The sequence below is a fragment of the Gallus gallus genome, chromosome 5 (genome assembly GCF_016699485.2).
Source record: "Gallus gallus isolate bGalGal1 chromosome 5, bGalGal1.mat.broiler.GRCg7b, whole genome shotgun sequence".
Lineage (NCBI taxonomy): Eukaryota > Metazoa > Chordata > Aves > Galliformes > Phasianidae > Gallus > Gallus gallus.
Genome location: NC_052536.1, coordinates 9844625 through 9872285, shown reverse-complemented (window position 1 = coordinate 9872285; position 27661 = coordinate 9844625). Strand labels below are relative to the sequence as shown.

The 27661-nt window shown below is 41.5% G+C and overlaps 2 protein-coding genes across 18 annotated transcripts in view; one reads left to right on the top strand and one right to left on the bottom strand.

Moving 5' to 3' along the window:
* TUB (tubby bipartite transcription factor) overlaps positions 1-9928 on the top strand; it is a 129347-nt gene extending 119419 nt beyond the window's left edge. For 6 of the 16 annotated variants that reach the window (XM_040701350.2, XM_040701346.2, XM_040701348.1 and 3 more), the window contains one exon: positions 432-1559. In XM_040701350.2, coding sequence (XP_040557284.1) covers positions 432-565 — 134 coding nt within the window. In that variant the 3' untranslated portion in view covers positions 566-1559. Of the gene's footprint in view, positions 1-431; positions 1560-2442; positions 7056-7348; positions 7486-7609 lie in introns of those variants that run through there. The other 10 variants (XM_040701349.2, XM_015286499.3, XM_040701344.1 and 7 more) reach the window with 5 other exon arrangements.
* Positions 9929-10097: 169 nt separating this feature from the next.
* Positions 10098-27271, bottom strand: RIC3 (RIC3 acetylcholine receptor chaperone). 2 transcript variants are annotated; one of them, XM_046941997.1, is made up of 6 exons: positions 26835-27219; positions 24032-24252; positions 22708-22786; positions 21084-21177; positions 16916-17061; positions 10098-15817 (listed from the first exon to the last, which is right to left on the bottom strand). In XM_046941997.1, exons 1-6 carry the CDS (start codon positions 27202-27204, stop codon positions 15324-15326), a joined length of 1404 nt encoding a protein of 467 aa, XP_046797953.1. In that variant the 5' UTR covers positions 27205-27219; the 3' UTR covers positions 10098-15323. The 2 variants fall into 2 exon arrangements, with proteins under 2 accessions (XP_046797953.1, XP_420991.4); XM_420991.8 differs by having other exon boundaries at positions 14376-15817; positions 27054-27271.
* Positions 27272-27661: the final 390 nt, after the last annotated feature.

Sequence of the window (27661 nt, the reverse complement as noted above, 5' to 3'; positions counted from 1 at the left end):
AGAGGCATGACAACATCTAGATCACAATCATACGTTTTCTTCCCCCCTTATTCTTACTTGTCCACTTGCCTGTAATTAAGTAGGAATGGAATTAATTCATTCTTGATACATGTGAAGCTCAGCACATGTAATGCACTTGAACATTTTATGGAGAAACAATTTTCCTTCTGTATTTGTAAAAAACCCAAATCTGCAACTTTCTAACAAGCCTCACAATCCTTAATCACTTAGATATTCCTCACTCAGCCCGTCCTTGCTTCTCCCTGTGATATCACCACACCCACTCTCACGAGTTAAGTGTTGTGAAGTTTGATATGGGCGCAAGTTTGTGTTTTGTTCAGCTGGGCCAGAAAGGGTGTTGCATATTGGCTTATTTAATGAGAGCTGCAAGCAAAAATAATGTTTGTTGCTTCTTGTGGCCTTTCTTGCAGCTGACTATATAGTGATGCAGTTTGGCCGCGTGGCTGAGGACGTGTTCACCATGGACTACAACTACCCAATGTGCGCTCTACAAGCCTTTGCTATTGCCCTCTCAAGTTTTGACAGCAAGCTGGCTTGTGAGTAAAGGGGCATGGGAGAGCATCCTCTCAGAGGAATCGGTTTGCCATATGATTCCCAATTCCTGTCGGTGTCACTTATGGTCCATGCTGAGGTCAGGGAGAATGCAGTTGTGGAGGACCACTGGATTGCTGGAGAGAAATTTAAAAGGAACCTTCTAAAAATTCAGGACATTCAGGAAATAATGCTTTTCTTTTTTTTTTTTTTTTTTCTTTTTCTGTCATATTTTTTCTGGAAGTGGCATCGAGTTTGTGTAAATAGAAGTTCTATCTCATGTCCTTGATTATGTTCTGGAGATGTGCCATGATATACTGTACCGTGGCTCTGGTAGCACCATTATAACGGTGTGTCTTTTTTAAATCCAGAAAGTGCGCTCTCGACAGATTTCTTTTTACATTTTAAGAATTATTCCAAGGCTGCAATCGTACCTCAAGGTTGCATTCCTACATCGAATAATCAGAACTTCATCCAACGTGAAGGAAAGATCACAAAAAAAAAAAAAGCACTTTTTTGAATTTGCAAGGATCTCGTGTAGCTTACGGCCAAGTCTGAGGGTTGAAAACCTATCTGGACTGAACTTGATGCATCACTATAGTACATGTAGAGAAGGGCATGATGAATTTTAATCACAGTAGGAGGAAAAGGAGAAGTAGAAAGCACAAAATAATGTTGCACAAGTCACTTAAATTCTAAGCTGTCTTTATGTTTTAACATCTATATGCTTTTTAATTTGTTTCAAATGAAAATGTATGGGGGAGTACAGAAAAGGGAAAGCTCTAGATGCCAAGAAAACATAACGTACGCTGAATTTGGCATGTTGCGTGTTGGGAATTTATAGCCTTGTATTGCTGTGGTGATTCAAACGTATTTTGTATGAGGTGATACAAACAGTTGGGTAAAGGCTCTCTGCAGAGAATCTTCTTACTGGAAGCAGGCTGTGTAAAGCTGAGGAAGGTAAATGGAAATATTTTATTAAATTTGTCTGGCCTTTTGCGATTTCACTATTTGTTGACTGCATTTTTTGAACTTTCAGCAACAACCACTTGTCATATTTATTTCCCACTGTAAGAACGCCTGAGACCAGTTGAAACTGTGTGTGTTGTTCTGTGATGTAAACGTGCCAGCTACTGAGCTAAATCCTTCTAGGCAAATGTAGCGTATGCTGCATACAAATCAGACGTTGGAAGGACACCGAATAGCTTACAATAGCGTGAGGTTTTTGACTCATTTTTTTCCAATTTAAATGGGTTATATAAACAAATACCATTTCAAAACAGAAGCGAAGAACAAACTTCTTTCCTAAATGTCTCAAAAGCCAAGAGCTGCAACTGAAAGCACAGCATAAAGCACCTTAAAAAAAAAAAAAAAGCATATTTTTGCCACTGTTCCATATAATGTAATTGCCAATGACACACAAAGCAGCAGAATCTGTATGTTGCTCACCAGAAAGGTATTGAAATGGGAGTAAAGAGCAAAAGTAGTTGTATTTTATACTGTGCGTATTCAGATCAACCTTTCTACTCTCTACAGACTTGTGTTGCACAACCAAAGATTACATAAGGAGAAAATGAGATCAAATCTGCTTGTCTCGTAGCTGTCAGCTCCTTTTAGACGATAGAGGCAGGCCATAAGGACCGGTTGTGCCATCTGGACTGTATAATTTCAACTAATAAAAGAAATATGCTGTCTTCTTCACGTTTTGCCTTCAGGTCTCCTTCCCAGTATACGGGAAAGAAAATTTCAGCTAGATAAGAGATGGAAATAAGTAATTGCTGTCATTTATTTCTCTGAAAAAGGCCTGCTGGCTTTGAGCAGTGTGTTGTTGATGGACTCAGCCTGTCAAATGTCATCTTTAAATAACAGGAGGCTCTGTCATTTTTTCAGATCTCTTTGCAGGAAGCTTTTCCACGCAGTGGTATGAAGTGGAAAGGCACCTTTTGTTTGAGAGAAAAGAGCAGTCCGTTCCCTCAAAGAACGATCAAAATGATGAGTCATGAGCTGATGTCTGATAGTGAGCACTCCGGACATGGATGCTTTCTTTGCCTGTATATTCTGTGGTTTCCCACTGCCTCACATCCTCATCCATGGTCTCAGTTTGGCTTTTAATGGAGAAGGCCCTTATGCCTTTGGTTCCATACCTTCCACCAGTCTTCAAATTGAACTCCAGTGATAAGCAGAATTTTTGTTTGAACTACTGCAAAAAGAGACAGATAGGAATTCCCGGCGCTGGTATGTAGGCCTGATCTGGATTTCAAGAACTCTGCAGCATGTGAGTGGTTGAACGTGTGGCTTTAATTCTGTGGATCAGTCCTGTGTTGCCTTTATAGCCTGGGAAAGTGACACCTGACATAGTTTTCTGCCACTCTCTGTGCACAAAACTCTGTTAAAGTAACTGAGTGTCTTGTGGTGCAAATACACAACGCGTTGGCTTTGACAGCAGAGTTGGTTAAGGGGAGGTTATTTTTAACCCACATCTTAACAGTGGTCTCACTTGCACCCTGGCCCACAGGGAGCTGGCAAGGAAGCTTTTGCACAAGGGTGAGAATGAGGGGCTGGGGAAGGGCGGAGTTCAGCATCTTGGGATAGCATTGCTGCCAGCACATTGTGTAACCTCACTGTCACCACGTGTTCTTTGCAGGCCAGGAATTTTTTTAACCCGTAAGCATGCCAGGAGGAAGGTGGTGATTCAAACTCCCATCATCGTACCAGAACCAGTCATAAAGGGACGTCAGCCAACATGCTGATGAGAAAAAAGTGCCACACGGTAAATTAAGGTCACTAGAGGGGGGGTGTTAACCTGGGACTAACAGCAGTGAGGAGCTCTCATTAAATCTGGGTCAGCTACAGCAAGATTTGTGCTGAGTGGCCTTTGCCAAAGCCCTGACTCCTCGTGGTTGTTGAGTAAGGTGCAGTGCTCCTTTCCTTCACTTGACCGTTGCCCTCTGCTCCAGAAGGAGTTGCTCATGATTTAGACTAGCACCCATGTCATTTCTGGTGGGCACTTTCTGATGAAGGGCCCTGCTGCTTAGCAATGCCAGCTGATGATACAAGTTTTCCAGCACATCTGCAGATTGTGTTTTGCTAACTTAGTAAAGTTGCAGCAGGTTCTGTCTGAGTCATGCCTGAGACTGCACGGTCCCCATAGTTAGACTGTCCTCCCAAGCAGCAGTAAATCCTGGAATCAGTATGTATTTTCAGACATATGTGCATCTGAAAGTAACACAGGAGTGTTTAGTGGCATACTTAGATTGGCTGTAGCTTCTGGAGGGGCTGCACATTAATGTGCAACAGGACATAATCTTGTTTACTCGGTGTGACAAAGAATAGAACGGTACCGAGCTGTGTATTTCCTTCACACAGTCCTAGTGAGTGTTTGGATACAGTAAATTTAATATTATTTAAACTCTTGCTATTGATATTTTTTGCATCTGCTGTTGATTTTGGCAGAGAGTTGTAAACAAATTCCTTGCCTGAATTGCTTTTAGGCAAATACTGCACGCTTTAATGAAGTTCTTAATCTAACTTGTCACTCTGTGTACATCAAACAGTTTCTTCCCGGCCCTTTATCTAATTTTCTTCATCTCTGATGTTCTGTTCCTTCTCATTCTGTTCACAATCCCTTTATCTTTTCTTCAGGGACGTGCAGCTCAAAAGTGTTTATTTTGACAATATTCCTCAGTGATCTCTCCACAGATGAATAATGCCTTTGGTGCACATCCAGTGATGCTCCTACAATAGAAGCCTTATCACAGGGGGGGATTTGGCCCTTTGGCTTTTCAGTGGAGTAAATTAACACATTAAAAAGGAGCAGATAGAAAAGCTTGCCTAAAATGTAATCGCAATTTCTCTCAGTAAACATTGGGTAACCAGAGTTTCCAAATCATCGGTTGCAAATCAATGAGCAGAGCTGTCTGCAAGCCTGGAGGCAGACTGTTATACAAATTCCCTTTGTAGTGCTGCCTTATTTTTCTTTTCAAAAGGCTTAAAGCGATCCTGTGAACTGAAATATGGTGGTGCCCTAAAACAGAGTTTGTTTTCTAGGAGCTAAACATCACTCTGTTCCTTTTGTAGGACAATATGTGGCACGTTGAGGTGCACTCATCCCATGAAACAGGGATGTTGTAGCGCACTGTTAGAGATTCTGATGCTAAGAAGGCTGGGAGAATGGCTTTGCAATAATGACTGGGCAGATCTCTCACTATTCACGTTGCCTTACCGTAGTACCACAGATCGCATCCTCTCGAGGGAGTGAAAGAGTTCTGGTGGAAAGAGCTGTTCACAAGATCTGGTAGCTGCACGATTGAAGAACGTTACTGTGGGGAACCAATGCCAGACTTTCTGGGTTTTTGCTCCCTTTGGATAAACAAAGGAATAAGGGGGACTTCCAACAAGCCCAGGCATCACTGAGGTCCCTAAAAGTGCTGTGTTAGACCTCCTTTTTTACTCTAAATATTTGATCCTGTGGAATTCTAGCTAGTTCCCCCATGCTGTCACATTGCTTTCCTACACCTGTATTTGCAAGCTTTTCCTTTTTTTCGAGAAGCACCAGTGCTTCACCAGTAAAATATCTTTACTTGGCAAATAAGGACGGCACATGATGGAACAGCAGTCACCTTTACTAGAATTAGGTGCTGACAGCTCTCAGGTATTTCAAATGCTCTTATTTCTATTACTAGAAGACAAGAATTATACATATAAAGCCTGAACTAATCTTACTACAGATTATGTGCTACTTTATGAACCTGTGTTGCTGCTGTTCTTCATATGAAATATACCTTCTGGGGTTCTGCTCTGTAAGTGTTCAAAGTTAATTGTGTAGATATTCCTTCTGTTCTTGCCAGGGAACTAAGCAAAGGATTTGCACAGCTCTCTCACTCTGTTGGTGTTTTGCATTGAATGATGGCCCAGTAACGATGGCTGTGTATTGGATGATAATGCATTTCTCTGTTGTTTTTCATTTAACTGCCTAGGAATTGTAGATCCCTCCTTTTCGGTAAGGGCATGTTTATCCGTACTGGCAGTGAAAAGACTTGAATTAGCATCCTGAAACTGTTTAATGAAAGCAGTATGCTGGTTTGCTGGATTGCTTTAGGAAGAGGACATAACTCAGAAGAAATATGCTTAGATTCTTGAGCAAAAGGAAAGAAAAACAAGTTCACTTTATAAATTGGTTACATCTATAGCAGCAATTTGAATATGACTCTCTATGTTGTTGCCCCCTCAGATGTGACTCAGCTGCTCACACTGTGGTTAGGGCAGACTCTGACTGCATCATCGTGCACAGCTGATCAAAAAACAAGTCTTATAACTTCAGGCTACTGTTAAAGTCACATGGGATGCTTACAGGCTGTTACCCACGTTTGTCCCTATAACTGTTTTCTACTGAGGTTATCCCAGTTGGCACAACGCTGTTAGAAGTATCAGTAATTTATAGAGTGAACTTTCTCAAACTAATAATGTTGGCTATAAACCCGCGTATAGATTTTAGCATTAAAATCAAGCTAATTTTAAAGCTTACAAATTGGGTAGTATTTGTGCAGGCTTTTCTTTCCTCAAACTTGTCTTGAATGTTGGGCTCTCACATAAGCAGTCAGCTCCTGGCCCTGTTCCATACTGCATCAGGGACTCGGCGTTCGGTCCGACCATACAGACCTCCCTGCTCAGATGGCACCACTTTGCTTTTAGGGAGCTTTCTGTTGATAGCTTTCTTATTGCACTATCATCTTTCAGTACATCTTGGGGCCAATCTGTTATTAGGTCAGTAAGTGTCAGCCTTAAAAAAAAATATCCAGAAAATTCTCGTCAGGCAATTGAAGTAATTCCACTAAAATCAAGTTTCATGCATATGAGAAGTTAGGAGGGAGTCTAAGAACAAAGATGAGGGTGCTGTGTGTCAGGAACAGGAAAGTTGCTCAGCAACTCAATTAAATTGGGCCATAGAGTTTTGCTAAGGAAAAAATTAGTGAGGTTCCATTTGATTTCTCACTGTATTCATAGGAAGATCTGATGTGCTGCTGTGTAGGCTGAATATGAACAAATGCCCTGTATTGTAACTTGGACGTATAGTTCAAAGTAGGGTTACAGCAATGATGCTTACTTTTACAAGCACTGTAACAGGGTTGTCTTTAAAAGCTGAGTGTGGAATATGGCTCTGCAGCTGCAATGGATTCTGGAGCCATTGCATTCAGTGACGCTGTGACAGGTTTGGTTTTCTTAATCAGCCTGAGGCTCAGTGTCAACAGCACTGGTTATTCTGCCTTTTTGATTACGTAGCACGTGTCTGTGAGGGTGAATTCCTCCTTGGCATCACTGCAAATCCCTTCTTGCAGGCCATAGATACTTTTTAGCTTCTTAGCAGTGCTGTTACTGGGATTTCATCATTTTAGCTTAAGATTGCTGACATTTATCCATCTGTAACTTTCTCTTGTTTCAAGCTTACACATGGAAAGTTGGTAAAACCTGTGTCAGTGAATTAAAGTGTGTTAAATCCCTGCGTATATGTTCTCGTTTCAAAGTAGGGTGGCCTTTAATTCGGGTTGCATAATCCTCAGTGGGACGATTCATCACGTTGCATGGTTCAAGGTTGTTGGTGAATTTAAGGCACTGAGTGGGTTTCTGGCCAAGGCACTGGAGAACATCTGCAGAGGGATTCTCCTTTCTGTATCCTCAGGGTGGTGGTTACAGCATGCAGCGCAGCACTTCTAGTAGCTGCCTCCTTGAGCTGTAGTCACAAAGCTCAGCACCTACGCACCACAGGCCTCATTTCTGAAGTCCTCTTTTTTTACCATAGTGGTTTTCGGCCCTCTCTGAGTAACTGACAGCTCCATAATGAATTCAACCTTCCTGGGATTGTTGTGGATGCCTGGGACTGTATGCTAAAAGTGACTGCTTTAGTGGTATAGCAGAGCAAGATGTTAAGAGAGTGATGTAAGTACGCTAGTATAATCAGATTTATTTTTACAGTGCCCATCACAGGTGTGCCTGTTCCTCAGTGAGAAAATAATCATCCTTTCTCTTTTTCTTCTTCATTTCTATCTGCCTGGATCTGGAGGACAAGCGCCCATTTTAGCATTCATGCAAGCAGCCACCATGTACAGAAACGTGCACACAGCATATTTGTTTCGGATGGGTTTAGCACTAAGCAGTGCCACTGTTACATGCTTACTGTCATTCCGCCATGTAACTGTGCGTGTTCTCCCTGTGTGATCTTTCCCACCCTGTGTGTTGTCGCCAGTCAGAGGACGCTGCTGCAAAGGTGTGCATGGAAGCTTAGAAAAGAACCTGCAGAACTGAAGCCGCTGAGATGCAGCTCTCCTAACACTGAAGAAATAGCGCCTTCGGAAGGCAGAGTTTGGGACCCGTGGTTCAGTTCAGTTTGTAGAACTTTCCAGGTGTTTGTGTTGCATGTAAGAAGACAACACTTCATTATACTTGCACTATATTCAGCCCAAAGCCCAAACAAAGGAACGTTAAGTCAAAGGAGTGCAGAAACAGAAAACAAACGACAAGTGAAAAACAAGCTCCCTTTACAGGTCTGGAGATGCACCAGCACCCAAGCAAGGCAGCGGTTCCGTGCTGGGGGATGACAGCAGGGTGATTTCGGGGCAGAGAATTAACATCCCGCTCAGCATCCCTCAGAATAATGCATTTCAGTACTTGTTGGTAGACTGTGGTGGTCATTGCTTTTGTTGCATTATGTTTGTCCGCACTGACTGTTTCTCTCCTGTGCAACTTTATTTACTTCATCATAATGACATTTTCACCCATTTATTTCACGTTAGGGATTAATCCAAAGCCTTGTGTAACTGGAAGTTTCCATCTAGCTTCTGTTGTCCTTCCACCATACCATAGGTGCACGTCTCCTCAAGAGTCCTCATGTTTTCTTCTTGGTGGGCTTCTCGGATATGAGGCACTATTGACTTGAAGGCTTCTGCACAGGGGCTTAGGAGGAAGCAAGGATTTTGCCTATACCTTGCTCACACTAAAACGGGGTATCGAAAGCATCAGGGAAGAAGTTGGTCTTTTCCATTAAACATGCCATAAAATTCCTTGATGCTGTTACTGCAATTAAACAGGGCATTAAAAAAAAACAGACCACTGCTACTAGTTGTCCATGTTTTAAGGAATAATACTGAATATCTGACCCTGCACAAGAATTCCAAATCATATTTGGAGTTTCCCTACACAACAAGGGCTCTGAGAACCAAACCTAATTTGGTGGTTTACTGGAAATTCTGTACTGAAAAAGATAAATACTGGAGCTTTGTTAATCTTCTTACTATCTATACTGTGTACAGATCTCTACGTGTGATTGAAAATACTTCAAATAACAAAAATCTTGTACTCAGTGACATGAAAATAAGGTCACCTGGAGATGAGATACATAGTATAAAGAAAGCACACAGACCTGCCATGTATGGCAGGATTCTCATTATTAGAAATAGGTTTAATTTATGACTGACTTTCTCAACATTTTCCAAAGGTACATATGCTAATCTATGTGCTCTACACACACACACACGTTACATAGTCTTAAAACTCTATTATTCTTAGCTACGGATTAATTGATCCTCCTTTCCATTGTCCACGCTGGCAGAGCACAATAATTTATTCATTTGTCTTCAAGATAATTAGTGCAGGATATCCATAAAAGACGATGCCTCTTCTAAAACCATTCTGAACAAGTGAAATCTATATATGGACAAGGTTAAAAGAGAAACTCTCTTAAATGGTCTTCATACAAGTGTCTGTACTTAAGGTGGCCAACTGTGTGCACTTCCTTTTGGCAGCCAGTCCATCCATACCAACATCATTACAAGACTGGGGCTCCCGTGTCTCCTTTTTGGACAGTTTCGTACATTAACAGTAGGTCAACAAGGGAAGAAGTACCTGTGGGGTACAGGTCTGGTGGTTAGCAACCCTGCCTGTGGCAGGGGGGTTGAAGCTAGCTCAGCTTCTGAGGTCCTTTTCAACCCAGGCCCTTCTCTGATTCACCTTTAGCAGTATCTCAGAAAATAAGTCCATACTTTTGACGCAGTACATTTCTGAAAGTTCCTAGCAGACACTGAGCTTCCCAACACCGTTCTCATGCAGCACGTGAGGGGCTGAAAAATGCACTGTTTGCGAGCAGCTGCAGAAATACCTGTTTTAGCATTTGTTGGGACTGTATCTGCCTGTAAAGAGACACACACCTTTGTTTCTGACTTGTCTACTTCAACTTCTGCAAGTAGAAAATGTAACTTCTACGTGGATGTTTCTGTACCCATACATTGAGAAAGCAGTGCTGTTATTTCTTTTTTTATTCTGACCGTGAACATTTTCTAATACATCTCTTCGCCTTTCTTAAATAAACCAACGATACACAAGAAAATGTGAGTTCCTTCTAATTATATGGAATTTTAAAAATGGAAAATATCAAAATTGCCCTCTTCTGAATAGTTAAGCATCTCTCCTTGGTTTAGACCTACGTGAGGTTTCAGGTAGAACTGCAGGAATGTGCTTCTTTGAAGTCAATTTTCTTTAAAGAAACTCTTTGGAACTGTGGAGTAAACGTGTTTATTTACTGCTATATACAATGACCGATTCCTTCTCTTTTACATTATTTATGTCATAGAGGCTCCACTGTTAATACAGAACATTGTACAGAAATATTAAACTTCATTTGTTGGAAACAACTATGTCTTATCATACCTAAGGTCAGCAATGCCTTAATAAATTACCTACATAGAATACAGAGGTTTTCTAGGTTAGGATTTTAAACTCCTTACACTGCAGTTTAAATTGAATTTTTACCTTTAATGCTAACATGAATTTCAACCACGAAGTATAACCTCCAAAAGCTATTGTTTCAGTCCCAGCTTCACCAGATTCGTACACCTTTTCAGCTTGCCAGCTTTTGTCAAACTGCATGCTCAGCGCCTTGCAATCTGTACACACAGCGGGAAAACGAAGAGGACTGTGACATCCTTAACAATGGCCAAGCAGAGACAGGTATTTGCTGTCTTAGGTCCCTACCATTGGACTAGCATGTTCAAGTTCCTGCTACCTCAGTACTGTTACCACTTCCAGCTATCTGTTAAGGACTACATTTTTGGCATTCTCATTTATACAAATATTAGTCTGAAAAGTGGTCAGAGAAGCCAGGGATAGAGTTTTTTTTAAAAAAACAAGAGCAAAGAAAGGCTTAGGCAGGAATAATCCACTGCACAATCCCAATGACCCTCCCATAGTCACTTGAAGCTTAGGGGGAAGGACAAAAGACACGTCCCCCATCTCTCTAATGGATGCAGATAATTCAAACTGGAGTCAAAAGTTCATGACTTCAGCTCTAATGGCCCTTGGCACACACCATTTTAGAAATAAACTATTTTAGAATCTTAGACTCATAATTTCTTCTGCTGGGAACAAGGTACATTTGAGTAATCTGTAATCTTTGCGTTTTGGCAACAGCAGTTAGCAGCAGAGAGGAGGGGCTGGGCTGTACTTAACACATCCTGGAAAGATAACTAAGGAAAATGAGCCTCATGTCAGCTGTCTGTTGTTTTCTAGGAATCTGCCCCTCCCCAAAACTAGTGAAGGAAGCTCCCAAGCTGAACAAAATCACTTGGCTAGAACAACCTTCCCAGCTTGCCTTGTACACAGGGCACTCAGGCTGCACGACCATCCACATCACACATTTCTACTGGTATATGTGGTTGCACAAAAAGACTGAAACACTGATTACTTATTAACTCTTACCTGGGTTATCTTGTCCAGTGCTTGTGACACATAAGTTATAAACAATATTTGGATTTTGATATGCAGGTAAAAACACTTCAGATTATTGCACTAGATTGTTATGCGACCTCAAAGTTAATCATACTTTTCATAGTCTCAGTTAGTTGGAAAAAAAGAAACCAACATAAAAACTCTAATTTCTGGTGCAGTGAGTCAGATCATAAGCTTCCTACATGTCTGCCTGTTCTACAAACATTAGTTAGTAATCCTTCTTACTGTAGTTTCGGGATCACCACTCATATTTCATGCCTTATTTCCTGATCTCATCTAATGTCTGTAATTATCTGTAACCATTAACAAATACCCAGGAATAATTAGCACTTCTGTGTTGGCAATAGTTTTATCAGAATATCTAAGTTAAAGAACTCATCCTGTTCATTTTAGCTATAACAAAAGGTATACTCATTTAACTTTAAGAAACATTTTAAGTAAAAGAGCAAACACTTTTACTAAGTAAGCCTGACTGCTTTCATTGGGAGACAAAAGCTTCTGTTTTTTTCCCCCCAAGTCCTGGGTTTGCTGATGTTCTGACCTATGATTTTCATTTAATTGTCTAATAGAGGTTCTTTGCAGAATCCCAATTTTATAATAAGCTCTTCTTCAAGTTACAAACTCTTCCTCACTAAAAACAAGCAATTAATAATTAAGAATGCTGGACAAACCTCTGTGGTGATTTTCTAAAAGAAATAAATACACATTTCTGTTTCAGAGAGGGAGGAAAGCTGAAGGAAAGAAAAGGAAGTGTTAATATGAACCAGAAGAGTATTAGTTTGAAAGCTGCTATATGAGGTATCACAGGCTATGTCCTAAGAGCACTTCCTGGTACCCTGGATCCTGCCAAGGCGATCAAGACCTCAAGACTGAGCTGTTTAGACTCTTTGGCACCACACTGCCACCCTGCATTAGTATCATTTTTTCCTACTGGCACTGCAAAGGAATACGAAGCTGTTAGCTGTGTGTCACAGGTATCATAAGCAGCCCCAACAGCCCATTTCTGTGTTAGCATGGCACTTCATACTGGGAGGTTGGAAGAGACCAAAGTCAAAATTCAAACTTGACTTAGGGATTAAATTTTTGCTCTTAAACTGGAAGCATAGTATTGTCACACTCATTGATTTCTTGGTATTTCTCCTGCTGATACAAGGAGAATTTAACTGCCAATACAAAGTCAAACAGTTCCAAAGGATATGCTGAGAAGTCTATGGCCTGTTGGTAGGCCACCCTTGCTTGAGGGACAGCTGAGGACCTCGCTTCAGAGCTAGGATTTACAAGTGCCACCCACTACTGTGGTGAGTGTCATTAACACTGGCTGCCTCCATCCCTAGTTTCCATGAGAAAAGGCTGAGACAGCCCTTCAGCACTTGACAAATTCCTTACTGAAATTTATAAACTGACATAGCGACCTCTGAGTCCAAAAATAACCTTTTTAGGGGTAAGTCTTCCCTTTGGCATTTCTGCTTTCCAGCGGAAACAGCTCTCAGCTTTGCTGGGTCACATCTGACAGCAGGAACCTTATGCTTCCTCCGCTGTGCTTAGAAAACAGAACTTCTGCTAGGCCACCAGGCACCTAAAATGGTGGTTTACTGCTATTCCTTTGTCATGTGGATCTAGTTCTTAGTTTACTATCAATCACCTATTCTCAATCAGAAAACATCATGTCAAAATATGCTGTTAGTAAATTTATGGCATTAGGGGTGTGTCTCCCTTTCTGTTTTTCAAGAGGTTTCCATGTTATGTGTATGGCTATTGGGTTTACCACTGCAGTATTACTAATGTAGTGCTCACAAGTTAAAAAGATACAATCTACATTTTTGTGCCTTCATTTTCAGTGCTGTGTCAAGGCCAGGTTAGCCTACTCAGTCACTACAGACACACCGACCACCAAAAGGTCAATAGGAACATTTGTCCCACATTTGTGCGTATCATTCAGTGTAACACACACAAAGAGTGACTTCTAAATATTGTAATGAGTAGAGCTGTCAGCAGCAAGAGTGTTTTGATGCAGTCTGCAGTGTATTTACAACTAACACATTCTGGAGCATGGAGTTCCTAACGCACTACTTAGTACATTTCAGCTTCTCAGCATACATAGCTAAAAACTCTACATTGTACTTCATGCATAGTGCCGCTTTTCCATATACTGCACAAAATTAAATGAACAATTTTAATGAATTTAAATGAAACCAAGCTTAAGATTTCACATACAGTTGTAAGCAGCTGGAATTTGAAGTACAACATAAGCACATTATTCCTATAGGCAGGTAAAATTTTGAAGAAGTCTCTATTTCTAAAAAGTGCAGCAAATGTAAGACAGCATCCTTGTTTCTCATGGCAATAGGTTGGGTTACTGCTACATCCCCTGCAGCCTTCATCTATCTCTTAACACTGGAAAGTCAACAGATAAAGGCTGTGCTGTGCAAGTCATGCAGCTGTATCACGCTAGCTTGACTATGTCTGCAGAAGAACCAGAAATGCCCACTGTGAAAATAGCCTTCCCTGTCAGTGACTGATACCAGCCGATGTTGTACTCCAGCTCAAGGACAGTGACTAAAGCAGAACAAATACAATCTGGTACTCTCACCTGCGAAGAGATTCTGGCAGAGACAGAAACACTGTGTATCAGGTCCTGCATGCTGTAGCTGTGCAGCCGGGATTCCCAGTGAAGGGAACACAAGCCCTGCTCAGAGACAGAGGTCAAACTACTGCCATGGTGAAGAGAGAATGAGCGATGAAAGTCCAGATAAATAAATAAATAAATATCAAGTCTACAAAATGATTTCAAAAGATAAAAACGTCTAGTAACAGAGTATCAAATATGTTTTCTCTATTATTTTCTCTCTTCCACCATCATTAACTTATTTATTCTTTAATTCCTACTGTAGGAATTCTTTATGAGTAACATACACACTGTAAACATCAGACTGCAGTTGTAAACTGGAAAACTAATCAATGAAAACAAGAACAAAACAGATGCCTCAAAGGCAGACACCCCTTGAACGACAAAACAAAAATGAGCGTGTAGCAAAAGTTGTTTTTTCTGTTGTTGTTGTTGCTGTTCTGTCCCCAGTCATACTCAAGGTATGTCCTGGTGATCTGGAAATACAGCTGCTATGCAGCAGTTACACAGACATCAGTTCAACAGGAGACATGCATGGATTCAAGGGAGCTGTTCCAACGTACTTCCGGTACTGCCCAAGTCCCAGAGCCAATCACCAGGGGTCTTTTTAATGTTCTTCTGTAGCTGTAAGTATGGGCTGATTCCAGAACTCATCGGAGATTTTCACCGAGACATTTCACCATAGCAAAGACAATGAACAACTCCTTATGCTTCAGTCTTGTTCCTGCTCTTCTTGGGACACAAAACAGGTTAGGCTATAGGTTCTGCAGCAGAAAATACACTGGAAAACATGCTGTGAATTTTAGTTGCCTATGACTGCTGGGGATTATACCAACAATAATTTCTTCAAATTACAGCAGCAATGACACAGCTGAGAATCGTTCCTGTGACTATGGGTCTATTATGCTGCTCAGTTAAGAGTAAGAAGGCATACCTCCTCCAGCTTCCTGATAATCTCTTAAATGTATCTGAATTTGATTCATTTACATAACTGGTAACACACTGATTTTTATTACTTTTGTGAGAAAAATAGTCTGTTTACTCTTGGACAAGAAAAAAAAATAAGAACTGCTTGTTCAGATATTGGAAAAGAACAGAAACATAAATACCTGAATGGAATGACCTGCTGCAGTGTTAGCAGTCCCTAAAAGCAATGACGAAGCGCTCTCCGCAGAACAGCCACGAGCTGACAAGAACTGCATGAAAGAGGGCATTGGCTTCCAGTTCAGGTAGATGATGTGACTGTTACTGTGGGAATGAAGTTAGTACAAGGAGAATAAAGGATACTGTTCTTTAGGAACAAAAACCACACAAATTGACAGTTTATGACCTTTACTGTCACCACTTAAATGGCATCCACATATAGTGACTATTACTCAAGTCCTTTTGTGTTGCGCTTTCTCAGCGTGCCTGTTTCATCTGAATCACTGGCTTCTTGCTTTTTCAGTGCTGCGTTTTCACTGTCAATCTCCATGGGCAGGTCCTCTGGGGTTCCCTCTTCTGCTTCGCTGCAGCTCTCAGAATGAAATACAGCATTTTCCGCTATTATAGCGGGATCATCCTCCTCCTCATAACAATAACAGCACTCCTCAGTGCTTGGGCTGTGTTGAAGGTCCCTCTCCCCTTCACTGATGCCAGCTACCTCATCTTTTTTCTGCATTGATGCATGACTGTCCCTTCCCATGGTGAGATCAGATAGCAGGGCTTCATCGCACAGGTACTCCTCATCTTCCATGCCCTCCATTCTTTCTGCCAGTTCTTCTGCAGAGGGCTGGCTCAGATCAGGATAATCTACAAGGATCGTGTCTTGCTTGCGCTTAAAGCAATCGGAATTATCATAGATGGGATACGTCTCTTCTGGGTAACCTTAGGAATAAAGTGACAAGCAGCTTGAAATGTTAACAGCATATAAAAGTAGCACTAATTTCAGTGACGGATGCAGAAGTGTTGGAACAATTGTTCTTAGCACTGACAGCATAATTGGCATCTACTTAAGGCTATGTATTTGCGACAGCATTTAATGTCACAGCAAGAACATGCAAGCCACGACTTCTTGGGAGATGGTGACAAAACTCCTCTGATTTTTAGGGAGCCAGGATTTCAACCCAGACTTCCAAGAGGGAGTGTTCAAGCTCTGCTGAAAGCTATAGGAGCTAATAGGTGAAAACTGGGTGTCTTTAAATATACCCATTTTTGTTCCTGTCCATAGCATGATTCGTGCTTTACAGACTTTTCATAAAAAAGCATTATTTATAAAGCTGGAAAACAGATATGAGTCAATGGCTTCGTGCCAAACATGCATCATGAGCTTGACTTCAGAAAACAGAGCTTGAGGCAGCTGTTTATGCTTTATATTAGGAAACATTGCTTCCTAATATATATATATTCCTAATAAGGAAACACTGCAAGGAATTAGGTCTGCATAAAGATGCATTTAGAATTCTGAAAGCAAACAGCTCAACTAGGATGTCTTGAAAACACATTTCTGAAACAAGTAAACAATGAGGAACAGAAAGGACATTATAATTAAGAATCTTGAACAGACAGGCTTCCTGGAGTCCTCTTTTACAATATTGGAGCAAACAAATCAGAAGTAAAAATTGTAAGTTTTCCAAATGGATTCTGATTTCTAAGGGCTCTACAATTTTCTATGAAATGTAGCCCAGCAAAGAAAGGGAAAGATGAACCTACAGCAGCCAAGACCTAGCAGCTGATGAAATGTATGTGAATATTCATATGCCACTTCTGGCAGCAGAGAGCGTAGACTTTACGCTAAAGGAAATGCTGGCTGCCCTAGAATATTTCTTTTTCTGTTATGGTTGGGAAAACAAACCACCTCTTGCAAAGCTTTGAATGTTGCTCTCTGAAAAAGGAAGATGAAGTAGTCTGAATTCCTTTCAAAATCTAAGTAAGCCTTGCTCACCTTTCCTCATCAGGGTAACAGTAAGAAAGGCTCTTGCTTACCTTCCCAGTCCTCCATGTAAGGAGCTTCTTCAGCTTCTTTCTCAGGAGAGATGCCATCTATGAATTTGCCTTCCTTCATAACCCTAGTAATTTCTCGGAGCTGCTGAAGTAACCTTTTTTCCTGGTCTGTTGTAACATTTTGAGCCCTGGTAGAAAACATCAGACAACAGAATTCAGTCCACAGTTATTGCAAATTGCTCACAGAGTTTGGGCACAACTGTCTCCCTGAATAGGCCAGTCAGAGGAAACCTGGATGCAGCGTGATCGCTATTCACATAGTCTGTGCTTCAACATGGTATAAGAGTTTATCCATTTATCCAGAGAGCCTGCAAACTTCAACAAGGCAGGCAGATTCAGACAGCATTCCAGAAGACACTATAAAAACTCCTTGTCTTTCTTAAAAGAGCGTTAAGTGAGAATTAGAGAACTGTATCCTGTTTGAAGCACTGTAAGAAAATGCAATTCGGAATCTAAGCTATATATATTATATATATTTATAACATAATATTATATTTATTTATATAAATAAAACTTGGGCCTGATCAAAACGTCTCACACAGGCATTAGTCTCAATAGTCTAATGCTGTCCTATGACCCTTAAAGATACTAGATTTGCCAGGCCTCATTAAGAAGTAAGCCAGGTGGACAGATATTGAACAAACCCAACAGTGATGCTGGTTGAGTACAAGTGGAGGAGCAGGAAGGTTTAAAACTGCTAAGGAGGTGTTACATTTAACTTTAACTTGCCCTTTAGAATCAGTGAGGGAGAAGACAGATTTTTATCAGATTAAAAGCAAACTGTAATTCTCACTGGTTCTACATTGCTGATTCTTGTGATTACTACCAGTGATAACAGAATTATTCCAAAATGATTACTACTCCTCAGGTGAGCAATTACTGTTACAACAAAGTGATTCCAACAGATAGGATTATGTAGTTGTTACATGCTATTTTCTCTTAAAAAAGAAAGTATCATTAAAATCTTATCACAAAAAAAAAGAAGTATGTGGAGAGTGGTGACCTGAGCTCCAGTAAGTCACTCAGTGGGTTATAGTAAGGAAGATCACTGGCTGTACTTTGGGTGAAAATGGTTCCGACTGGTTGTGTTTCATCTTGTGTTTCATGTTGTTCTCGAGAGGATGTTTGATCTCTCTGTAAGCTCCGATCCAGGCCCCTCAGGGGACAGAGGCATTACTCTGGCTCACTTCTGAATCCTGCTGTGTTTTAAACAGGATCTACAATCTCGAGCTGTTCAGAGAGAGTGGCTCAAATCATGCACAGAATGCCAAACTGCAGGCAGTATATGAGGTCGGACAGATAATCTCCAATGATCTCCAGACCATCAGACAAATGATCTCCAACATTACACAGCTACTCAGTGACTCAGGGGTGAGATGAAAAGAGCACTGATTAATGATTTTAGATGCTAAATATCTACATAAACCTTGTAACAAGTGCCAAAATTCTCAAAAGCTTGCAGTGTCCACTCTTCAGTTTTTCCTCTTGTTAACCTTTATGAATAGACCAGCACCTTAACAGATGCCTTGTGCTACACACAGAGGAATGATGATGACGTGATAGCTACTCTACTAAGGCAGCAGTGCCATACTGGTGTAAAGACAAAGATCAGCATCATGTTGCTGGTTTGTTTTGTGCACGGTTACCCACACCACTGCACACCAACAGAATGGAGCACAAGAGCCACCGGTATCACCAGCAGCTATCCAGATACAACCTGTCTGGCTGAGATAAAGATTGAAGTGTCAGAAATCTTGTCCTTGCCACTTCTCTGTTCTTCTCCTAAGAGGCACTTTGCCCTCAATTTGTAGAGCTGATGCAGTCCCAACCCTACACGGAGGTTACAGTGAGTTCCATCAAGCTGTGTGGCTTTTTTGCTGCACAGAACAAGCGAAGGAGTGAGACAGCATCTTCTCAAAAGCCTGGGTTATGCAGATGTACAATTCAAAATGCGAATTAACTGGCACATGAAAAGAAATGGTTTCATCAGCTAGCTGCCTTTGACAGAAGCTGTAATAGAACTGCCAAACTAATCCTCCTTTTCTAGACAGAAGTGTATGTAATTTGAATATATATCACCTGGATAAAGACAGACAGATCTGTCTGTTTAGCACAGTGCAGAGATATGCCAGCACAAATAATAGGATCGATCAATGCAGCTGCATAACAGTGGCATTTCATATCAGAATTCTTAATATGCTGGATATTCCCAATAGAAAGCAGTACCTTCTTACTGCAACACAAGGTCTCCGTGAGCATTTGAGAGATCCATTCCCACCCTAGATATCTTATTTAAAACACGAGTTTTCCTTAAACAGGGAGAAATCAAAGCCCATGCATTATTTCTACTTCATGTAAGGTCTCCAGGAAGATTTAACTGTAAGATGCTTGCAGTGTATGAGACGCCTGGCTGCCTGCATACAGGAGATTTACCAGGGTACAATGTACTTCTGAATGCTGACAGGACAAATGCAAGAAGTTTACACTTTAAGTCACTGGTTTTGCTCTGTACAGAGCTTCAACAGAGCTATAGTGTCGTTACTTACACGAAACCCAAAGTACTCACAGGTATAGCAAAGGTTTCTTATTCTTAAACTGAAACAGAGTATTTCCTATTGAGCTATTTTGACTGCAGTGAGTATCTGCAATCTAATAATGACATGTCAGACATGTCAACTGCTTCCTTTTTTTGCTTCATGATCACTACTTAAAATGCACTGTAGCCCCCAAACTGTATCCCACTGAGTACGATCTCTTTCCCTCAAAAGCTTCAAAGCTTGGGTGTATTTGAAAAAACAGCTATTTGCTCTATCCAGAGGTGCTTTCCTCTCTCTTTAAAAGAGAAGCTACGTTCAAAATTCACTACAAGATTCCATTTCTGATTTCCCCTGAGGTCCTTGGATCCATGTATGTAAATAGATTGGGTGAACAAAGAAGGGAAGCACTACTAAATAAAGGCTCTCAACCAATGGCACTGAATGGAACAAATATCGCATTGAACCCTAAGCTCATTTCATCAGTAAAAAAATATCCTATCCTGAGCGTTGAGAAGCATACAAGCCTAATTCTGGCAGCCTAAAGGTAAGTATAAAACACTGCATTGGTTCTCCAAACAGAGGTGAGTCAAATAGTCAAAATAGTATCCTGTTTCACTAATAGACACAAGGTAGCTTAGGGATTCTCCCACTGAAACTCAGCCTAACTCAGGTATGTTTAGCACTTTGCCTTGCTGAGAACACTGCAGCTGCAACAGAGGTCCTGGTGCAAAGCAGACATAACGACTCACAGAAGACATCATTTGCAGCAAAATGAATGTAACAGGCAAGTTCAGCACAGAACTGTTTCTACAGAATGGTTTAAAATAGAAGCACGGACTGATCCAGGAAAAGTTAATGTGTTACAAGCTATCTCTTTTGCTTGCACACTGCCTTGATATTCTGGTATTTCATTTTTCAGACACTGCAATTATGCACTGCCACACTGATGCGTTGCTACACTTCTTACAAAAAGTATAAACTTGTTAGCAGTGTTTCCTTCTAACTTAGACCACTCCTCTCAAATATTAATAAACATAATATATATTTAAACCCTGACTTTACCACTCTTCTCTCTTCTAAGCAAATGCATGCATTTCCTGGTTATGGAGTAGAACCCAATTATTATACATGTTTAAAGGCAGAATTGATAATAACATGTAACTTATGGAAATTCTAACAGACATTTACACAGATTATCAAAGCATTTCTATTAGAACAATTCACAGCACTAGAAAATGCCATAAAACAAAGGTTTCCCATGGGAATCATTCAGAAAATTATTCAGTGACAAAACAGGTTGTTTTATAGACTTTAAATATAGGCATTTTCAGTTTAGATATAGCTGTTGTTGTCCTCCAAATAATGCACTATTCAAGAAGGGGAGGATAAGGATGGTTGTTCTGCTATTTAAGGAATGCAAAGGTGGAAAGAATTAACGATTATACAAATAAAGGTCTTGAGAAGAAAAAACTGCAGAACAAAAAAACACCATGCTGAAATTTCTACATTTTGAAGTGGAATTTATAATGCAATTTTTACATAGCTGATGTAAGAAAATTCCATTTCTAATCAGAAAATAACTGCTCCTTAAAATGCTGTTGTTTGAAACATACCTGTCACAGTTCGGGCCTACTCTGTTGATTAACTTTTCCATAGCTTCTTCAGTCTCTCTCAGCTTTTCCTGAAGTTGAGTGAGCTCATAGTCAGCTGTAACAGAAACAAAACCCCAAGGTCTGTCAGGGGGAGCTTTTAAAACCTTTGTCTCTTTATCACAGCAAACTGACTGTAAGGAAGCCAAAACACACAGCTTAAAGAGTTCAACAGATTTTTCCTGGTCTAACAGTGAAGAGTATTGCCAACAGTAATGGGACATACAGAAAGCACCTTCTCTCAATGACTCCTCCTAATAAGCAGAATGAGCAAGGCACTGTCAGTGCCCTGGAGATTAAAGCTAGGAATGGGAATATGCAAGTTCTCATGGAATTTGCCTGCTAAGTCCTTGGGAACAGAGACAAAACCTCAAGCATTTTAATGAGCTTCTGTCAAACAGAATAACCACCACAGGATTGGTGGCACCTGACCCTGCACAGGTGTGCCAGGGTAGGCAGGGAGAGCCATCCATCCATCCATCAGGCTCCCCAGGATGCACATCAGCTAACCACGAGATGTCTGGAGAGCACAGCACTGTTTTAGAAGAAGGTATAACCCCAGAAAAAGTGTCAGTAAGTCCAATAATGCACACATGCATGCATCTGGAAACATCCATACTGTCTCTAACTTAGTCAAAATAGTTAAGAGTAAAGACAGTGTTTTACAGCTGAGAATTTGTTCTATCAGACGGCGTTATTGTGCTCTTTGTATCTCTTCCATCTTCTGTGGAAATAAATAGGAGGCATTACTTTCAGAGCACCTTGCCCAAGACAATTTCCTTACTCAGTGCAGTCCAGGCAAACCAAAAGGTCGGACACTCAGGCATTAAGAGAAAAATTAGTTACCACTGTTAATAATTTGCAATAAATTTCCAAGCACAATGCAGTACAAGTGCACAGAAAACAGTCTGTATTACTGAGCACGTTAAGCCATACCAGATTTTATATAAGTTAATTACAGCTTTGTGAAGAGCATTAGCTTACTGTTAGCATCTTCTATAAACTCTCAAACACTTCTCTTTCCTATTACAATTTAGCCAGCTAAACACAGGACGTTGAAATACCAATAGGGTAACTAATATCTACTAAGTGTCTACAAATAGTTGAATCTATTAACTCAATGATGTTTAGCTACAATTATTGAAATATTTCAGAATCCTGTCTGCCTTCTTTATATTGAAGTCATTAGTAAGTTAAGCAGTGCAAACAGGGAATGGAAAAAATAGAGACGAGGCTGCTAATGGCTAAGGATACATAGGTTCAAAAAAAAATGAAGATAGGTTTTAAGAATATGTTATATGTACTGGAATAGTATACATGAGCATCCTCTTATCTATTTGCTAATTATTGGTTACATAAGTTTTGCAGCAAATAGCTCCAAGGCCACTCTTACATATTCTCATCAGCCAGATGAGGTTAGGAAGCAATGGGGCAGTAATTCACCTAAACACAGACAGTTCTGGCTTGCTCCTCACGCAGTGGAAAAGCAGCTTTTACAGCATGTCCAGAACCTGAAGAACTCAGTGAGACTGTGACTCTACAGAGTCAATGGCTACTCAGATGCAACTTAGAAATAAACAGCACTTACTGATTTTCCTCTTCATGTTTCCAGGTGCAGCAGGAGGGCATTTCCGTTCTCCAGGGGTAGTTTTTCCCTTGGAAGCCAGCTGATAAGTGAAAAAAGCCAACCCCTTGATGAGTTACAGCAATAGCAATATACGAGGCCCAAAGGCAACGAAGTAAAGGACAGAAAGGTAAAATTATGCTAAGAACTAATCACAGAAAAACATCCCCAGCAGCAAAAGCAGACAACCATGAAAGATGCCTAGGAGATCTTCTCAGCTGAAAATTCCTAAAAGACACTTGGAACAAATTTTATTTTGAAGCATAAAGAAAGCATAACTTAATTTTAGAATATTTATCTGTTGCAGGAAAGGGCCTGATTATTCTGCATATATGAGGGAAGAAATTATTGTTTTGAAATGTGAAACATGAAAGGTTCTGAAGGATTTATAAGTGACCCCACTTGGCTCCCTCGTGTTTCCTGCCGCTTATTCCTTACCAACTTTGTATGTGCAGCAACAACAGCACCTGGCTCTGTACTGCAGCTGCAGGCTCCCTGTTTCTTTCCTCTTCTCTCTGTTTGATCAGCTCACCCAATTCACCTTGCTCTTGCCCTGAGACTCTCCCTCCCTCTGGAGTGGGCTCAACTGTATGAACATCAATCCACCTGCCTTAAACACCTGCTCAAAGGAAAAATATATATATAATCTGCAAGACTTTGTCCCCTTCCTCCTCCCACAGCAGCTGGCTGTAATCAACTACATGCATGGCACATCTGTGTCACAAAAAGCTTTAAGTTCAAATCACATGCAAAACATTTGGTTGGGATTAGTGCTGTACTTTCAGCCAGCACCTCAGCTAGGGTAATTCCAGTGTGGTCACTGCAACCTTACAGCTCCCATTCTCCACCAAGAGTGCTTTTGTTCCAGAAGGAACTTAATAATGGTACCCCATCTCTCCCACTTTAAATGCATAGTGCAACCCATGATATATACAGTATGTATAATATACAGTACTTTATAAAAGAATACTATGTGTAGAATCAAAATTAATCTAACATATAACCAGACATGCATATTTTCCAGCAGGAAAAATAAAATCCTTTAAAACTTGCTAATTTCAGAGGCCAGTGGAGGATCATAGCTACACCTTGCTGTACTCAGATACAGTTCTTGCAATGGCAAATATATATAGCACACACCCAGCTTCCAAATAACAGTCAAAGGTCTGTTTTAAATATATTTTTAAGGCCAAGATGAGACCTGGTATGGAAATGGGACTAACATTTCCGTTTTGAGTATTTTTACTTGACACATTCTTGACTTTTCAATTATTTTCAATTTTCTTACCTTAAATAAAATATACAAGATGTACAAGAAGATGCCAAATCCATAGATAGGGATGATTTGCCCCACAAGACCTCTCCCAGTCCCACCAGCACTTCCACCGCCTCCTCCAGCTTTGGCCTTGGCGACTGCTTCAGCAAGGTGAGACCTTGGGAAAGGAGGGGCAGCTCGGCTGTCGGGAGCCGCCTGGTAATGCATCCTTGGTGGAAAGCGACTGAGCTTCCCTGCAATAAAACACAGCAATCATTTTTTTCCTGTTACTTTTCACCTTTTCACATGCAGTCCGAAAATCAAACAGGTGCAGCTCATCTCTTTTCTCTACTTTTATTATAAATGCACCACCAATTTTGAAACATGGCCTGCAAGAGCATAAGTAATATCTGCAGACTGAACCTTCAGTCTAACTAGCTTAACTCATGCAAGTACCCACCTGCAGTTATTTTTCTGGAAGAGAGACAACAGAAAATTACATTATATTAACATTTGTTCTTGCAAGGAAACACTGTCATAGCTAAACCCCCAAGCACAGAAAATTGCAATAAACGTATTGGGAAGTGTTATCAATAATTTGTGAAGTCCCACTATTAAAACATTTTTCTTCTAGGTGATGACATGAGTTTTTTTGACTGCTAAGACTTTAATGAAACCACACAGGCATGCCCCACTGACCAGAATGCTCTCAGACTAACTCAGCCTTCACTCTGAGGAAGCTCTTACAGTGCATTTGAATTGCAGTGAATTATTCAAAGTGTATCACGGAAACCAAGGCATCTTATTTACAAGAAAGCCTCATTGCTACAGAAGAAATTTAACCTTTGTATAACATTCTACATTCACGTAAATATTCTTTATTCGTTAAAGGAAAAGAGAGAGTGGAGCAAATAATTGGCAAAGGTGAATCTGTTCTTAAATGGATTGAGGCCAAAAGGATACACATTGGTCATTTGATTATCAAAATAATTCTAAAGGAAGTTTAATGGCTTCTAGTGTTAGGTCCTTCTTGTTGGTTTTCAACTTTTATAACGATCTCCTTTTTAAAATGTGCTCTGTTGTGAAGAACCCATATAAATTGTACTAGAAATCAATGGCACGTGCAAGCTGCCGTGTGTGAAAAGAGCTGCCAAATACGTGGTATATAGATGGGAACATGCAGACATCTGGATGCCACTGTCAATAACACAACCTAACTCGTGCTACCACAAGATCCTAATGCCCTAGCACAGTGGTAGGTGATGTGACTGCTAAATAGCAGTGTAATGTCAGGACTTCTTAGTTCTTCACCTTTCAGCAATATTAAGACTCAGCTGACCACAGAAAAGCTTAAACACAACTAAAGTAAACCTACCACAACAACCAAAGAGCTGATAATATTCAGCCCAGCCAAAAGAAACCTGGCATGCACTACACAAAATTCCAACTGGGCAATTAAGTTGTCTGACCAACCTTGTGTTCTCCTGGTACTCTAGAACAACATAGCACGTTCACAGTAGATTACTGTAATATGTGTTAAGTTATTATAGGGAAAAAGGACAGCTTTCTTCTTGGAATATTGATTTGTAGAGTACCATGCCTACCATTCTCCTTGAATAGTCTACTTCCAAGCTGTTTTAATAAAAAGCCCTCTGATAACACACATTTCCAACAAGTGGCAGTAACTTTAAGAATGCCTTATTCAGAAGCATTTTTCCCCCAAGACTGCATTAAGTATTTTATTAACTTCAAGAGTTACACTATTCAAGTCCCTGAAGCTTTTGGCAGGTAGCTGCAGTTAGCAGGTCACTCAAGAGAACAGCTAATGACAAGAGATATGAACTGTTCAACCAAGATTTATTCCTCCACTCAAAAAACAACTTCAGGTGAAATAAAGTTTGGTCAGCAGAGAAGGTGTGATGACATTCTCACTATCAAATTGAAAATACAGACAATAAATTCCAGCCTGAAGCTGGCCAAATGAGATGAGGTATTACAACCTCAGCCAAAGTCAGAGGCTGGAGCCAATGAAGGGATGAGCCGAGTGCTCTTCTGATCCAGGGACACAGTAACCTGGGAGGCATGGATACCTCTGACACCACGCAGGAAACCATTTGAGCTCTCTACTATCTACTTCAAGCTATCTACTTCAAGCATTGAACTGTGGTTGATCAGTCACCATACAACAGCAATGATTACAGCAGGCTGCGCCAGACCAGGTGACAACGTCATTAATCAGGCAGATGTCACTGAAAAAGAACTTGTGGCACGTGTTTTCAGTTGGCTGTTGGTTTTTGATTGGGAAGGCTTGGGGTTTTTTTTTTTTGACTCAACACTCCTCACCAAGCCTATGTAGCGCATGGCAGGCACTTGTGGATGCCAGCACTCATGCCCCACCTGAGAATGATGTATTCAATGTGCTATAGACCTATAACTTTTTAAGACCTATTCAGCAGTAATATCAGCCCTAATGTACTTGCACAGCTACCCTGGCCAAAGGAAACCAACGATGCCACCAAGAGCAGAGCTAACTGAGAATCGCTACTGGAGGATGCAGAAGATGAAGTCACCACACTGGAGACCATGCAGGTCAGATTCCAGGTCACACCTGGCCAATTCTGTATACCTCCATCAGCCATTAAGCTGGCTTGCAGGCTTTTTCCCTGCCAAGGACTGGGGTTGTGATAGCAGGATACTTTTGTGAAATGCCTTGGTGAGCAAAACCTGAAGAGAAAGGCAACGGGCATAAAACAAACGAGACGCACACGCGTAAACCCACAACTCCAGAACAGAATACACGGAGAGAGGAAGATGAGACGTGGAAGATGAACTCAACCTTCGGCACCGCACGCATCCCTCAGGTGAGCGCAGGGGGGCGGACGCGGCCCAGCGGCGGAGGGCAAAGGGAAGGACGGCCACGCCACGTTTCCCCACCGGGCGGCGGAGCGCCTCCCGACGCGCAGCGCCGCAGGGAGCGCAGAGCCCGCGTGCCCGGCGGCGGTAGGACCCGGAGCGGCCCGACTACGCCTCAGCGCAGCAGGCGGCGGCCTCTTACCCTCGGGCGGCGCGGGAGCTGCGAGCGGCACGGCCCCGGGCTCCTGCCTGCCGCCGCCTCCCCGAGACAAGAAGGTCCGCGGCAGGAGGAGGGAGACGCAGAGCACCAGGCAGGAGACCACGGCCACCCTGCGGCACGTCGAGGGCGCCATGGCGGCCCGCCAGCCGCCGGGCAGCCGTTACGGACCGTTAGGCGGCCGCTGGGCTCTGCGCAGGCGCGAGCGGCGCGCGCGTGCGTCGGGCGGGAAGCTGAGGTGAGGGGGGCGAGGCCGCGGGGATGGGCTGCGCGCTCACGGTCCTCCCGCGCTTGGAGTAGGGCTGCCGGCCGTGTTAGGGCTGCGGTGCTTCCAACTAGAAGAATAGCCGTCAGAAAAGGCTCCTTTAGGCTCTGACCCACCAACTCTGTCGTCATATGGAATCATCCCTCGCCTTACACCACACAGGGTGGATGAGGGACAGTCCAGAGCGTATTTAAAATGAATTCAGCACACAATGACGACCCAGCGAAATGTAGTCGTTATAAGCATGCATACATTTTCAAGAGACAGCGTGGGATTGGCATAGTGTCTGTGCACTTGTTTGGGTCCATCCTGAAGCCACCTTCCAGCT